Source organism: Dromiciops gliroides, chromosome 1 (genome assembly GCF_019393635.1).
Source record: "Dromiciops gliroides isolate mDroGli1 chromosome 1, mDroGli1.pri, whole genome shotgun sequence".
NCBI classification, from domain to species: domain Eukaryota; kingdom Metazoa; phylum Chordata; class Mammalia; order Microbiotheria; family Microbiotheriidae; genus Dromiciops; species Dromiciops gliroides.
In genome coordinates, this window is record NC_057861.1 from 27,903,961 (window position 1) to 27,919,140 (window position 15,180).

Here is a 15,180-nt window from a genome sequence, read left to right on the forward strand (position 1 = left end):
TTCCTCCACTCCCCTTTTGGGAGGTCTTCAAGCAAAGGCTGGATGACCTCTTGACCTCTAGTCAGGGATGCCATAAAAAGGTATGAGCTGGAATAGATGCCACTGCAGCTTCTCCAGGCTCTGAGATTCTGTGTGTCTGGGAAACTGGTCTGGTCAGTTACTGTCTTGACATTGGAAGGAACCCTTGGATCTGACATTTTTGCGCCACCTGGTGGCTCAGAGTAGCATGGCAGCCTGCTCATCAATTCATTTAACAAAGGCTTGAAGGTTTGTTTACTGCATTCCCTATTCGGGACCCTGGGCAGAGATGGGGAGGCATCAGACACAGATCAGGGTCCTGGGTTTTCTCAAGGCGCAGATGAGACACTCTCTGTCTGCTCTTCCTGATGCAATGGTGTAGAGAGGACGGTGTTGTTGTCTCTGGATTTGGAAAAGGTTAAAGGTTTGAACTTCTCTAAGTCTGCAAAATGAGGGGATTAACCTAGGTCACCTCAAAGGTCCTGTCAAACTTTAATTCAAGGGTTCTTAGCTTTCGTGTGTGTCCTGGGCCCCTTGGGCAGTCAGTTTGGTGAAGCCCATGGACTCCTCACAATCATGTTTTTAAATGTATAAAATAAAATCTATAGGATTACAAAGGAAACTTATCCTTTTTAAATGGGTTAATAGATCCAAGGTTAAGAACCCCTGCTTTAAATTCTACTGAGCACTGTCTCTCTCTGGGTCTCAGTTTCTTTCTTTGTAAAATGAGGGGGCTGGATAGAGTTTAACTGCCTCTTTTTTTGTGGGCCAATGAGGGTTAAGTGACTTGCCCAGGGTCACATAGCTAGCAAGTGTCAAGTGTCTGAGGTCAAATTTGAACTCAGGTCCTCCTGAATCCAGGACTGGTGCTTTATCCACTGTGCCACCTAGCTGTCCCTTTTTTTTTTTTTTTTGCGGGGCAATGAGGGTTAAATGACTTGCCCAGGGTCACACAGTAAGTATCAAGTGTCTAATGCCAGATTTGAACTCAAGTTCTCCTGAAGCCAAGGTGGGTGCTTTATCCACTCTGCCACCTAGCTGCCTCATTAACTGCCTTTCTAATGCTGATTACTCAATCACCTCTATTGCATTCAGTTCAAAACAGATTTGGGGGAGGCAGCTAGGTGGCAGAGTGGATAGAGTATCGGCCCAGGATTCAGGAGTACCTGAGTTCAAATCCGACCTCAGACACTTGACACTTGCTAGCTGTGTGACCCTGGGCTAATCACTTAGCCTCCATTGCCCTGCAAAAAACCCCAAAAAACAGATTTGGGTATATACTTAATTATTTTTAATAGTTGATATAGTTAATTTTATTTTAAAAATTCATCTAATTTGTGTTGATACTTTTTTACATTGTGTTTGCTTCCAAATATAACCTCCCCCCTTCCTTTGATAAGAAATATTTCTTATAACAAATATTTTAAAAGAAGGGGGGGAGGTCAGCTTAGAGAGCAAGTTCTCTTTGGCCTTACTATCCCAGAAGTACATCTTTTCCCCTAAGGGATCTAGGGATATTCCAGAGAGGTGCCCCCATTCTAGGCACATTCATTCCCTCCCCCACCACCTTAGCTTCTAATGACTAGTACTCCAGTCCTATTTAACCAATGAATATCAATTAACTTTCACAAAGGGATGCTGACTTTGAAGTTATAGCAAGAACAAAAGTACAAACATTTTACCCCCTAAACTTTGGGGGACACAATCTCCCATACCACTTCAATCCCTGGGGAATAGTGGGCTTAAGACAGCACTTTCTACATTATGTTGGTTCCACCAAATTCACATCCAAATGTGGCATCATTGACGGATGAATCCCGTCTCAGCAACAGCTGGGATAGGTACCATTTTTATAGAAATTATAGATATTATTTTCCTGGTTCTGCTTACTTCACTCTGAATTTTTTATATTTACTGTTTCTTTCAATACAGTCATATCTCATTACTTTCATGGGTTACAATTTATTTGGCCAAAATGGGGATTTACTTCATTTCCAATTCATTTCAATTCAAAAAACATTTACTAATCAGTTGCTATGTGCTAGCACTGGAGAAACAAACAACAAAAAAAGTCCAGGTCCTGTCCTCAAGGAGTTTCCAGTTTAACAGGAAATTGGCATTTCTTTCCTGACAGGAAAAAGTGCTTTGGTGTGTGTGGGACCTTTCTTTCATGCTTTGACCTTCTTGGGATCTTTGAGTCAAAGGATAGGGACAAATAGTTGCTTGTTAAAGTAAGCCACTCAATTTCTCTTACCTCAGTTTCCACATATGTAAATTACAAGTGAAATTAGATTTTATGGTGCAGATAAGCAGAAAGAGTAAGGAAGGGGAGAAATCCTACAAGTGAATGGGAAGGGAAGTAGATTCAGAGTCAGAGACCCTGGGCTCTGCTACTTGCTAACTTTATGAACCTGGACAAGTGACTCACCTCTCTGGGCCTTAATATTGTGAAGGAATTGGGGCAGCTAGATGGCGCAGTGGATAGAGCACCGGCCCTGGAGTCAGGAGGGCCTGAGTTCAGATCCAGCCTCAGACACTTAACACTTACTAGCTGTGTGACCCTGGGCAAGTCACTTAACCCCAATTGCCTCACTAAAAATAAAAAATATATATATATTGTGAAGGAATTGGTCTAGAGGTGACCGAGGGTCCTTCCAGCTCTCAATCTAAGAGCCTATGATGGATGCCATGAACTGAAGAGAGGAGAGGGGAAGGACTCCCCTTCCCTTGCTCCCTCTCTCTTACTCCCAGCTCTGAGAATGAGGCTCAGGGATGTCTGTTTTTGTTCTGGGTTGTTTGTCCTCCCTCGGTTTCAGGTGCCAGAGATGATCCCCATGGGACCAGGAATTTGAGCCACAGCAAGCTTGGATCGTAGACAGAGCAGTGCAGCCAGCCAGCCCAGTGTGGAAACCCCCAGAAGCTAGCTTGGGTTTGGGATTTAGAACCTGGGTTGTTCTCCGTAGGAATGGAGCTAAGCTAGGTTCTCTATTTCCCTTTACTTCCCTAGAGACTGAAGTGGTGCCGGGGGAAAGGGGAATTTGTATCTGTATTGGGTGGAGGGGGTAAGTTTCTATATTTGTGATTATGCCCTTTGTAGTAAATATTTCTACATAAAAGTTAATATATTAGTGGCTAATAGAACTAAGGAACAGGGGGCCGAGCCCTATAATTGAGGGAACCCCATTGGTGGGTGCTGGAGCCATTGGCAGACAGCCTAGACACCCCAACCACCTTAAGAGATTTCTCCTGAGGGGGAAATGATAAAATCTACCAGACTTGACCATCAGGTGGTGGAAGCCAGGGTGGTCTGTGCTATACACGGCAGGCCATCATATGACCTGTGGTCAGTGGATTATATCCTCCTTTTACCCCTTCCTCATCCCTCCTCCCTACGAGTCAGTCAGTCAGATGGGAAAGTGAAAGATGTGGGAGTTTTCTGGGGCTGCAGCTCTAGGGTGGAAGGGGAAGTAACGTGGTTATGGGTTGTACCCTGGTCATGTCCCCCAGCATGCTGTGGCTGACCGGCTCCCTGCCCCTCGGCCCAGCCCGGGTGTCCACCCTCACTTTGCTTCCATCTGCTTCTAGTCCCGGTCTGACTACCTCTGCTGGTCCCTGCCTTAAGCAGCAAGAAGGCTAGGTGCCCCTCCCAAGCTCCCTGCCAGGCGTGGCAACAGAAAAAGAGAACCCATGTAATCACAAGTCCTCCTTCTCTATTTCTCTGTGTAGCCACTTTCAGGAGGGAAGTCCCTCCAAGGTCAAAAATTCCCCCAAAGCTGGGGAATTTGGGGCCGTGTGCGTGTCTGTGACATTCATCATCCAATAAGAATGCGTTAGGGGGCAGCTGGGTGGCGCAGTGGTAAAGCACCGGCCCTGGATTCAGGAGGACCTGAGTTCAAATCTGGCCCAGACACTTGACACTAGCTGTGTGACCTTGGGAAAGTCACTTAATCCTTGCTGCCCCACAAAAAATAATAATAGGTTAGGTACCTACTACATGCCAAGCACCAGGCTAAGAGCTGGAGATACAAAAAAGAGGCAAGAGGTGGTCCGCTTCCTCAAGGAGCTTGCAATTCAACAACAGCAACAAAGATCTACAGAGCCAGCTGTTGGCAGGATAAAAAAGAAAGAATTAGCAGAAGGAAGGTGTCAGAATTCATTAAAAGGAGGTGGGGAAGGCTTCGCTTAGAAGGTGGGAATTTATTTGGGATGGAAAGGAAGCCCAGAAGGTCAGAGCAGAGGGGGAGGATTCCAGGCATGGGGGGGCCCCAGAGAAAATGCCTGGAGCAGAGGGATGGAGGGTCTTGTGTGTGGAACAGCCAGGAGGCCAGAGTAGGGGAGGAAGGTGTGAGAAGACTGGAAAGGGAGGAGGGGGCTAAGCCATGCAGGGCTTTGACTGACAAACTGAGCATTTTGCGTTTGATGGTAGAGGGGATAGGGAGCCATTGGAGTTTATTGAGCAGGAGAATGTCATCATCAAGAAAGGGGGGCAGCTAGGTGATGCAGTGGATAAAGCACCGGTCCTGGATTCAGGAGGACCTGAGTTCAAATCCAGCCTCAGACACTTGACATTTACTAGGCAAGTCACTTAAACCTCATTGCTCCACCAAAAAAAAGAAAAAAAGAAAAGCACTTTGGAGCTGACAGACCAGAGTGGGGAGAGACCTGAGGCAGGCAGACCACCAGCAGCTACTGTAGGAATCCGGGTGTGAGGTGGTGAGGGTCTGCACCAGGGTGGGTGGCAATGTCAGAGGAGAGAAGGGGGTGTCCTTGGGAGATGCTGCAAAAGTGACATTGTCAGGCCTTGGTAATAGCTTGGATTTGGGGGTGAGAGAGAGAGAGAGAGAGAAAGTCCAGGATGCTTCCTAGGTTGGGAGGCTGGGGGACCGGAAAGCTAGTATTGCCCTCTCTAGCAATAGGGAGGGTTTGGGGAGAAAGATGATGCATTTTGTTTTGGACAGATTGAGTTTGCAAAGTCTATTGGACATCCAGTTGGAGGTGTCTGAAAGGCATTAGGAGAGGTGAGATTGGAGGTCAGCAGAGAGACTGGGGCAGGATAGATAGACAGACAGAAATAGATGGATGGGGAGATGGTTAGATAGACGGATGGATGGATGGACAGACAGAGATAGAAATGGATGGCTAAGGGCAGCTAGGCGGCACAGTGGATGGAGCCCTGGCCCTGGAGTCAGGAGGACCTGAGTTCAAATCCGGCCTCAGACCCTTGACACTTACTAGCTGTGTGACCCTGAGCAAGTCACTTAACCCCAATTGCCTCAATAAAAAAAAAAGAAAGAAAGAAAAAAAGAAATGGATGGCCAGAGATAGATTGCTAAATGGATGGATGGATGGCTAGATGGTTGAATGGATGGATGAATGGTTGGATAGACAGATGGATGGACAGACAGAAATGGATGGCTAGATGGATGGGTGGATGGATGGATAGATAGACGGATGGATATATTAACAGATGGACAGACAGACAAATACATACATGTGACATTTATTAAGTGCCCACTACGTGCACTGGGGAATCAAATACAAAAAAAATTGGACAGTCCCTACCCTCAAGTAGCTTCTATTCCAATGAGGGAAACTAAAATTAGGAGAGGGAGGAAGGAGCCCATGGTGGGGCACACTGTCCATCCAGGAGGTGAGGTCCAGAGAGTCAGCAGTGAAGTGAACACAGCTGAGGATACTCCTGAAAGGGTGGTCTCGGCAAAGGAGTCACAGTCAGGCTCCTGAGGATGGAGATTTCTCCAGCTTGGGAAGAGAAGCTGACCAGGAGGTAGAGAGGCCTGGAAAGGAAGCTGAGCCAGGAGGCTATAGCAGTAGCTCAGGCGATGGCTGATGTGGGTCTGACTTATTGTTCAGTGGAGAGAAGGAAATGGTCAGCCAGCCAGTAAGCATTTATTAAGCACCTACTATATACTAGGCACCATGGTAAGCACTAGGGGTGCAAAGGAAGGCAAAAAAAGACAAGTCTCTGCCCTCAGGAAGCTCACAGTCTAATGGGACAGACACAAAGGTGTTGGGGAAGCAAGAATGACACGAGGCATTAGGCCCCCATGCTTCTAATTTTGATCTCCATTCACTGCCCAGGAAAGTGAGAACAGATGCAGACACAGCGAAACCTAAGGCTCTCCAAACAAATGGTAATTTCGCCTCCAGTATCTATACACCAGCACAGCCTTTCATCCTATGCAGCCTAAAATGTGCAAAGTGTTAAGGACAATGCTGACAGTTCAAGTCATCTGAGTATCTGTTGGAAGAAGTTCCTAGGAAAGAAGCAATAGCACTTTACAAATGGAGGACAGGCTCTTAATAAGGAAAGAGGGACCTATCGGCTGTGTGGTGGGATGTGCTGGGAATCAGGAAGTCCCAGGTTCAAATTCCACCTTTGATGTGGGCAGAGGCCACATCAGGCCCCTTTCCAGAGCCTCAGTTTCCTCATCTATAAAATGAGGATAATACTAACCTACCCTGCAGGGCTCTGATGATGATAAAATGACCTAACACGTGAAAACTTTGAAATCAACCGAAAAACATTGATTAAGCACCTACTATGTGCTAAGCACTGGAGATATAAAAAGAGGCAAAAGACAGTCCCTGCCCTCAAGGAGCTTACAGTTCAATGGAGGCTTATGCTCCAATGGGATGTCACATAAAAGCTAATTATTATTATTATTATTATTATTGGTGGGGCAATGAGGGTTAAGTGACTTGCCCAGGGCCACACAGCTAATAAGTGTCAAGTGTCTGAGACCATATCTGAACTCAGATCCTCCTGAATCCAGGACTGGTGCTTTATCCACTGTGCCACCTAGCTGCCCCTAATTATTATTTTCCCAATAATTTCAGATAGCAAAGCCCAGGATTTATGAGTAGGTCAATAATAACCTGCATAGAGGTAGCACTTTAAGGTCTACAAAATCTTGTGACCACTGTGAGGTAAGGGATTATTATCCCAGTTTTATAGATTGGAAAGCTAAGTTTTTGAGAGATGAACTGACTCCCCTGTGCTTCCTTAATTAATGGTCTTTACATCTGATTCTCCTACATCGAAAGCCTTCACTTGCTCTTCTACTCCACACTGCAGAATTTTGCTTAATATAAGGAGATCTTTCCAGTAATCAGGGCAGTGAGGTGTGAAATCCCTTCTACTGAGGGAGAAGCCGAGATGAGCTGAAGTCTGGAGTTCAGGGAAAGGGGGAGAGATCTTTGGTGGGTTTGCAAGATTTGGGCTAGATGGGACCTTAAAGCTTATCTTTGGTGTGTTTTTTTCAGTCGTGTCCAACTCTTCATGACCTCATTTGGGGTTTTCTCGGCAGAGATAGTGGAGTGGTTTTGCCATTTCCTTCTCCAGCTCATTTTACAGGTGAGGAAACTGAGGCAAACAGGGTGAAGTGACTCACCCAGGGTCACACAATAGGAAGTGTCTGAGGCTGGATTTGAAGTCTTCCTGACTCCTTGCCCAGTGCTCTATGGCACCTCCTAGCCAACCTAAAGATCATCTTACTGATAGTTTTACAGATAACTGAGAGGGACAAAGAAAAGGGAAATGAGTAAGGTCACAGATGGTGTGAACTTTATGTTTAGAACTACTGGGAGCAGAAAATGATAATGGGGGCGGGGATCATGAAGAGCATTGAGTAGGACATGGGACTTAAGTTAGTGCTCTGAAGGGAGCTAAGGATCCTAAGAAGCAGAGGTGGAGAGAGAGACAGAGGGGGAGGGAGAGGGAGGAAGGCAGGAAGGGAAGGAGGGAGAGAGAGAAACAGAGAGACAGGGAGACAGAGAGACAGACAGAGACAGAAAAACAGATAGAGAGACAGACAGGCAGAGAGTGGAAGAGAGGGAAGAGGGAGGGAGGGAGGGAGGGAGGGAGAGAAACAGAGAGACAGAGAGATGGAAAGAGAATGAGAGAGAGAGAGGAAGGGAGGGAGGGGGGAGGGAGGAAGGGGGAGAGAGAGAAACAGACAGAGAAAGAGAGACAGAGACAGAGAGACAGAGACAGAGACAGAGAGAGCTATTGCTTAGCCAAGTTTTCCCTTCCCTGTACTTGGACAGTGGATTGTTTGCACCCAAGAGAAGGACTTTACATTAATCCCTATTTTAGGGTCACACAGCTAGTAAGGGTTGGAGCTTCTGGCACCTATCACAGCCTTCTCTACATAGACAATACTGAATAGGGGGCAGCTAGGTGGTGCAGTGGATAAAGCATTGGCCTTGGATTCAGGAGGATCTGAGTTCAAATCCAACCTTAGACATTGACACTTAATAGCTTTGCGACCCTGGGCAAGTCACTTAACCCTCATTGTCCCGCAAAAAAAATAAAATTTAAATGAACAAAAAATACTGAATAAATTTCACAAATTAAATAGAACTCCTAGGCACTTATCACAAGAATGCATGACATGTATGTAATCTGTGTAAGCATCTTAGCCTCTCACTGAGATTGTAAGCTCCATCAGGGCAGTGACTCTTTTTTTCTTCATCTTTGTCTCTCCTGTGTCTGGCTCAGCCTGTGGGAGGTACTAGTGACCCTTAGGCAGATGAAAGAATGGAAGAGAGATTGAGATGGGTGTGCCAGCCTGAGACTGTGACAAATGATTCCGAGTACAGTGATTCAGGTTTGGCAAAACCGGCAGGGAATACCAGGCTTCCTCTCCAGGATGCTGTCAACAAACCCAGCTGCTGTCTGCCTGACTCAGAACTCAGAAGCCAGTAGCAGTGGGGGGAGACTGAGCCACAGAGGAAAGGAGAAGAATACAAAGTTGGATGAAGGTCTTAGAGGCCGGGCAAGCTTTCAGGCCATCCGTGTTGGAGGCTGGATAGAGGAGAGTTGGAGAAAACAACCTCCCAGAAGACGGGAGAGAGGATGAAGGGAAAGCGGGAGGTGTTGGGGGGCCAGCAACATCCACTTCCTTGGACCCTTGTCTTCCATCTTCTAAGGGATTAAATCTTAGCCAAAGACAGAACATTAGCCTACCTTTAGAAGTACTTTGATGGTCTATAAAGTGCTTTCCTCAAAGCCCTGTGAGGTAGGTAATGCATTATCACCCTCATTTCCCAGATGAGCCTCAGAGAAGTTGGGGGGATGCTCAGACAGCCAATAAGTCAAGTCATGACTACTGGTCTACTGACTCCAAGCCCGAATCTTCTTTACACAACACCCCGCCATCTTTTTTTGTTGTCGTTGTTGTTTTGGTGGTTCAGTTGTTTTCAGTCATATCCGACTCTTTGTGACCCCATTTGGGGTTTTCTTGGCAGAGGGACTGGAATGGTTGCCATTTCCTTCTCCAGCTCATTTTATAAATGAGGAAACCTAGGCAAACACGGTGAAATGACTTGCCCAGGGTCACACAGCCAGTAAGTATCTGAGGCTGGATTTGAACTCAGGAAGATGAGCTCTAGACCCCGTGTTCTATGCACTGTGGCGCCCCCTAGCTGTGCCCTGCCATCTATAGGGAATGTAATAATAGCTAATCATTGTTGAGTTATTCAATCATGTCTGACTCTTTATGACCTCGTGGACCACACTGTCCAGTGGGTTTTCTGGACAAAGAAACTAGAGCGGTTTGCCATTTCTTTCTCCAATAATAGCTAATAGTCGCTACCCTATAGGTTTGCAAAGCGATTTATGTATGCCATCTTATTTGAGGTGGGTGGCGTCATCTCCATTTTACAGTCATAGACCAAGAGCTGAAATGTATTTGGGGGTGGGGGGAGGGGGCGTCTAAACCAAACCTTTCATTTACAGCTAAGGAAACAGTCCCAGAGAGGTTAAGGGACTGGTCCTCGGCCTGAGTGACAGTGGATCTTGAAGCTGAGGCTTTGGACTTCAAACCCAGTGCTCTCTTCCACACTTTTGTTTCCTCATCTATAAAATGGGGAGATTGGACTACACAGCCTCTGAGGTCGTTCTAGCTCCAGGTTTATCATCCACTGACCCAGGCTCAGATCTTTCCCCTGATCTGCCCTTGTGACCTTGGTCAAGTCAACTCCCTGAGCCTCAGTTTCCTCTTCTGTAAAATGAAAGGTTCGGACTCCATTGCCCATGGGGTCCCTTCCAGCTCCAAGTCTCTACTTCTTGAGGACATCAACTATTAGGTTTTTTCTTTTTCTTTTTTTTTTTTTTGCAGGGTAATGGGGGTTAAGTGACTTGCCCAGGGTCACACAGCTAGTGTCAAGTGTCTGAGGCTGGATTTGAACTCAGGTCCTCCTGAATCCAGGGCCAGTGCTTTATCCACTGCGCCACCTAGCTGCCCCTAGGTTTTTTCTAAATCATCATCTCCCTGAGACCCTAGCACAGTGCCCTCCGCATAGTAGGGCCTTGATAAATGTGTTGATTGACCAACTGATGGAGAATGAGTGTAGGCATTTCACTGAATACTCAACTCCCCCATCTTAATTAAAAAGGAGGGCAGGGCAGAGTGGCCTGGATGAGCATCAGAGGAGGAAATCTGAGAAAAGGAGTCCCATCAGGAGCCTCTCTGTGTCTGGCCCTGTCCCAGGGCCTGTACTTTTCCACCCTGGGAGGCTCCAGCTCTCAGGTGATGCACACTCCCTTTCACTGAGCCCTAACCCCGCCCCTCCTTTTTCAGACCCACACTCAGCCTTTCCCCCCACCCCCTTATGGACCAAACCAACCTGTGTTTCCCCTACGGAGGACTTGGGTAGGCCCAGTGCACCTGAGCTCATTCCTGAAAGGGGCAGGTGTGGGGGACAGTGTGTGCAGAGGGGGAACAGCAAAGAGGCCAGCCGGATGGGCAGACAGAATTGAGTTCAGGGAACCAGCTTGAGATATTATAAACCTCAAGAGGTTTAGAACACCTAAGTTTCCAGTCTTGACTCTTGAGTCCCTCATTTTCTTGGAAAAATCCTTTCCCAGAAACCTCAGTGTCTTCAACTGAAAAATGGGCAAATGGTTTCTAAAATGTAAATCAGGCTGGGGGATAATAGCAAAAAAAAAAAAAAAGTCGCACTTCTTCATTGCTTTAAAATCCAAGAAGGGTTTTCCACATAGCAGCAGCTAAGGTGGATCCCACGAGTGACTCCCTCCTCCCCTTCACCCCCGTTTTTCAGATGAAGAAACTGAGGCCCTGAGATGTTAAGGCATTTGCCATGATTTCACTCGGCGGGTAAGGTCTGTTTGAGGTCAGGTTCAAAGTTTGGTCTCCTGACTCCTAGTCCAGCACTCTGTCTACACGGACCCTAAAGCAGGGGGGCTCTTAACCTTTTTTTTTTTTTTTAGTGAGGCAATTGGGGTTAAGTGACTTGCCCAGGGTCACACAGGTAGTAAGTGTCAAGTGTCTGAGGCCAGATTTGAACTCAGGTCCTTCTGACTCCAGAGCTGGTGCTCTATCCACTGCACCACCTAGCTGCCCCTCTTAATCTTTTCTTTTAAAAGGGTCGTAGACCTCTTTGGCATTCCTGTGAAGCCCTCCTCAGAATCAGGTTCCTAAATACAGAAAACAAAACACATGACACCACAAAAGAAACCAGTTATGCTAAAAATACAGTTATTACAATATATAAAAGATTGCTCCAATCCCAGATTAAAAATCGCTGCATTGGGGCAGCTAGGTGTGTATGTATCTATGTATGTATGTGTGTGTGTGTATATATATATATATATATATATACACATATATATATATACACACACATACGTGTACATAGATACACATACACACACAGATACACATATATATCCCTGTGTCAATTTCTTTTTTTTTTTTTTTTAGTGAGACAATTGGGGTTAAGTGACTTGCCCAGGGTCACACAGCTAGCAAGTGTTAAGTGTCTGAGGCTGGATTTGAACTCAGGTACTCCTGACTCCAGGGCCAGTGTTCTATCCACTGTGCCACCTAGCTGCCCCCGTGTCAGTTTCTGGCTGGTGTCTCCAAGCCCATGGTCCCTGGACAAACTTCTCCCAATGGTCACATGGCATATGGTGAATCCCTGGGTCCTCCTGTCCACTGGAAGTTGCTCACAGCAACCTTGAAATCTTTTTGAACTAAAGACATCTTGCCCAAGATGTCCATATTACAGATGAAGAGACTGAGGCCAAGAGAGAGGAAACAATAATCCCATAGCAGACCCAGGGCTCGAATAGAGGTTTTAACACCTAGTTCATTGTTCTTTTTACTAGCCTGCAGTGCCCTTAGAATGGTCAAACTAAGCCAAGAAGAGGTCTTGGAGATCATCTTACAGAAGAGGAAACTGAGGCCCAGAAAAGAAACTTACCTAAGGTCACATGGGGAATATACTTGAACTCAGGTGCCCGTGGCTCCAGGTTAAGCCTTCTCACTGTGTCATGCTTCCTCCCAGGTCGGGATGAATGGATGATAGATAAATGTATTAAATAACATGTATTAAATGCCTACTGTATGTCAGGAGCTGGGGATACAAATCCAGGAACGACACAGTTCCTGTCCTCAAGTAGCTCACTCTCTAATACAGAGAGACATAATGGGGGGAGTGATGGTCAGGGGAGGCATTGGATAGAGCTCTTGCTCTAAGAAGACCTGAGTTCAAATCCTGTCTCAAATGTTTATTAGCAGTGTTATAATAACGATAATCACAATAACAGCTAGCACTTTAAGGTGTGCAGAGTGCTTTGTATAATTTGACCCTCTGGGGGGAGGTGCTATTATTATCCCCATTTTACAAATGAAGAAACTGATGCTGAGAAAGGGTCAGTGACTTGCCCACTGACACTAGTGGGTACCAGGGGCACAGACCAAGCAAGGATGTTGATGGAGAATGGATAGTTTATCTGCAAAGTTCTGAGCCATCTATAAAGGAAAACTTTGTTTTATTTGTTTGGTTTTTTTGCAGGGCAATGAGGGTTAAGTGACTTGCCCAGGGTCACACAGGTAGTACCTGTCAAGTGTCTGAGGGTGGATTAGAACTCAATTCCTCCTGAATCCAGGGCCGGTGCTTTATCCACTGCGCCACCTAGCTGCCCCCTAAAGGAAGGCTTTGGGACGAGTTTAGCGCATTTAGGCTCCACCCTTTGTTTTCCCAGAGTTTAGCACAGTGCCTGGCACATAGTAGGTTCTCTCTCTCTCTTTTTTTTCCACAGTAGGCTCTTAATACATGTCTGTGGATGGACTGTACAAAAAAGTTAGTTGGGCTGGATTAGGAGTTGGTCTCATACCTTGGAAAAAATGCTGGTCCGAGAGTCTGAGGATCTGGATTCTCTCATTTGTATGACCTTGGGCAAGTCATTTAACATCTGTAAAAGGAGCGTTTGGATTGGATGGACTCTGAGGTCCAGGCTTCCAGCTTAGTTTATGATCTCAAGACACATTTTGCTCCAGATGCTTACATCTAGTGTGTGACTTTGGGTGACTCATGTGACAACGTATCTTGGTCTCTATTTCTTCATCTGTAAAATGAGGGGGTTGGATTAGACGGTTTCTGAAATTCCTTCCAGACTTTGGGTCTGTGATCCTAAGATCTGGGTTGGAATTTCACCCCTGACTCGTCTTACTGCTCATGTGACCTTGTAACTCAAGCAGCCTGCCTGGGTCTCAGTTTCCTTAACTGTAAAATCAGTTTCTAGCTCTAAGTCTATGATCCTAAGAACTGGGTTCGAATCTCACTCACGACCCTTTCTGTCTCCATGACCTTGTAAATCAATAATCTCTCCGGGTCTTAGTTTCCCCAAGTGTAACATTATCAGAGCTGCCCTGCACTAAGATGAGGCACCGGCGGGGGGGGGGGGCGGTTTGGAGGGGCAGCCCAACAATGGAACCGCGGACCGGGAGCATTTCCCCCCACCCCCCTCCCGGGCCCATAGCCAATGGCTTGGGCGAGGGAACCATCGCGATAGGCGATAGCGGGGGGCTGCCTTTCCGCGACAGGGCGCAGAGGGCGGGCTCCCCGCTGAGCGCGGAGGCTCCCTGGGCTAGAGGCGCCGGCCCGTGCCCCCCGCCCCGCGCTCGCCCCTGTCACGCTTATCGTATCGCGACCGCGGGCGCCAGAGCCGAGCGTGGCGCTGGCCCTTTAACGGCCCCGTCCCGGGGGCCGGCGCCGCGCGTGCGCACTGCGGCTCTGCGCTTGTCATCATGGCGACGCGGGGCCATGTGCAGGACCCTAACGACCGGCGCCTCCGGCCCATCTACGGTGAGTGGTCCCGGCCGGGCGCCGGCTCCGAGAGCCGCCGGGAGGAGCCGAGCGCGGCCGGGGGACTCGGGGGGCGGCCAGGGGCCGGGGCCCGGCGGGCGGCAGGAGCGCGGGTCGCTAGGCCGCGCCTCGTCCCGGGGCCTCGCGTGGCCGCCGACCCGGCCTCCCCCCCGTCCCGGACCGGCCTCCGGCGTCCGGCCCGTCGGGGGCCCCGCGGGAGCGGTCCGGCGTGTGACCCCGGCCGTCCCGGGCCTCCGGGAGGGGACCCTGAGCCCCAGAGAGGGAGGGGGCGCGCGCGGGGTCCTGGGGCGAAGGGGCAGCGAGCGGCGCCGGGACTCGAACCCAGGCCGCCAGTTTTCGGGGTTCACCCGACGTCCGAAGGGACCTTGGCGGGCGTTCCCCTCCCCCTCGTTACAAGTGGGGAAACCGAGGCCGGGAGAAGCGGGGCAGGGACTTGGCTGTGGCACACGTGGGGCAGGACCGAGGCCTCCCGGTTTGTAAGTTGCAGCAGAGTCAGGGGGACTTCTTTTACAGATGGGGAAACTGAGGCCGGGGGCGCGGAGGGGGCTCCGACTGTAAACGGTGCTAGGGCCGGAACCCTTGATGGGTCATTCAGTGGGGGGGGGAGGGTCAGAGCCGGAGAGGACCCTGAGCGCCAGACGCTTTTCCTTTACATTTGGAGAAACAGAGCAGGGGGGGAGGGCCGGCCTCGGCCAGGGTCCGGGGGTAGAGACCACCTAGGCCTCCGGGGCTCAGGGAGGCTCAGCGAGGAAGGGTCCCCGGGCTGGGACAAAGCTCCTGCCTGAGAATCAATGAGTGTCCCAGAAAAGAGGCTGAAAGTCTTGGTTAAGGTCATGCCAAGGGACTTGGGGCTTGGCCCGTGTTGGGGGGGGGTCCCGCCAACTGGGGGACCTCCAGAATTCTAGACACCCTCCCGCCACTGATGGAGAAAGCGCAGCCAGGGGAGAGGACACCTCCTGTTTGTTTCCTATCTGGTCCTTTCACTCCCACGGCTTTTCTCGGCCT

The 15,180-nt window shown here is 48.6% G+C and overlaps 1 protein-coding gene across 1 annotated transcript in view; it reads left to right on the forward strand.

Annotated features, from left to right (window-relative positions):
* Positions 1-14,054: 14,054 nt before the first annotated feature.
* The window catches only part of NAA25 (N-alpha-acetyltransferase 25, NatB auxiliary subunit), a 44,450-nt gene continuing 43,324 nt past the window's right edge, over positions 14,055-15,180 (forward strand). The window contains exon 1 of the mRNA XM_043975024.1: positions 14,055-14,154. Within this exon, the coding sequence (XP_043830959.1) occupies positions 14,097-14,154 (58 nt within the window). The 5' untranslated portion in view covers positions 14,055-14,096. The remainder of the gene's footprint in view (positions 14,155-15,180) is intronic.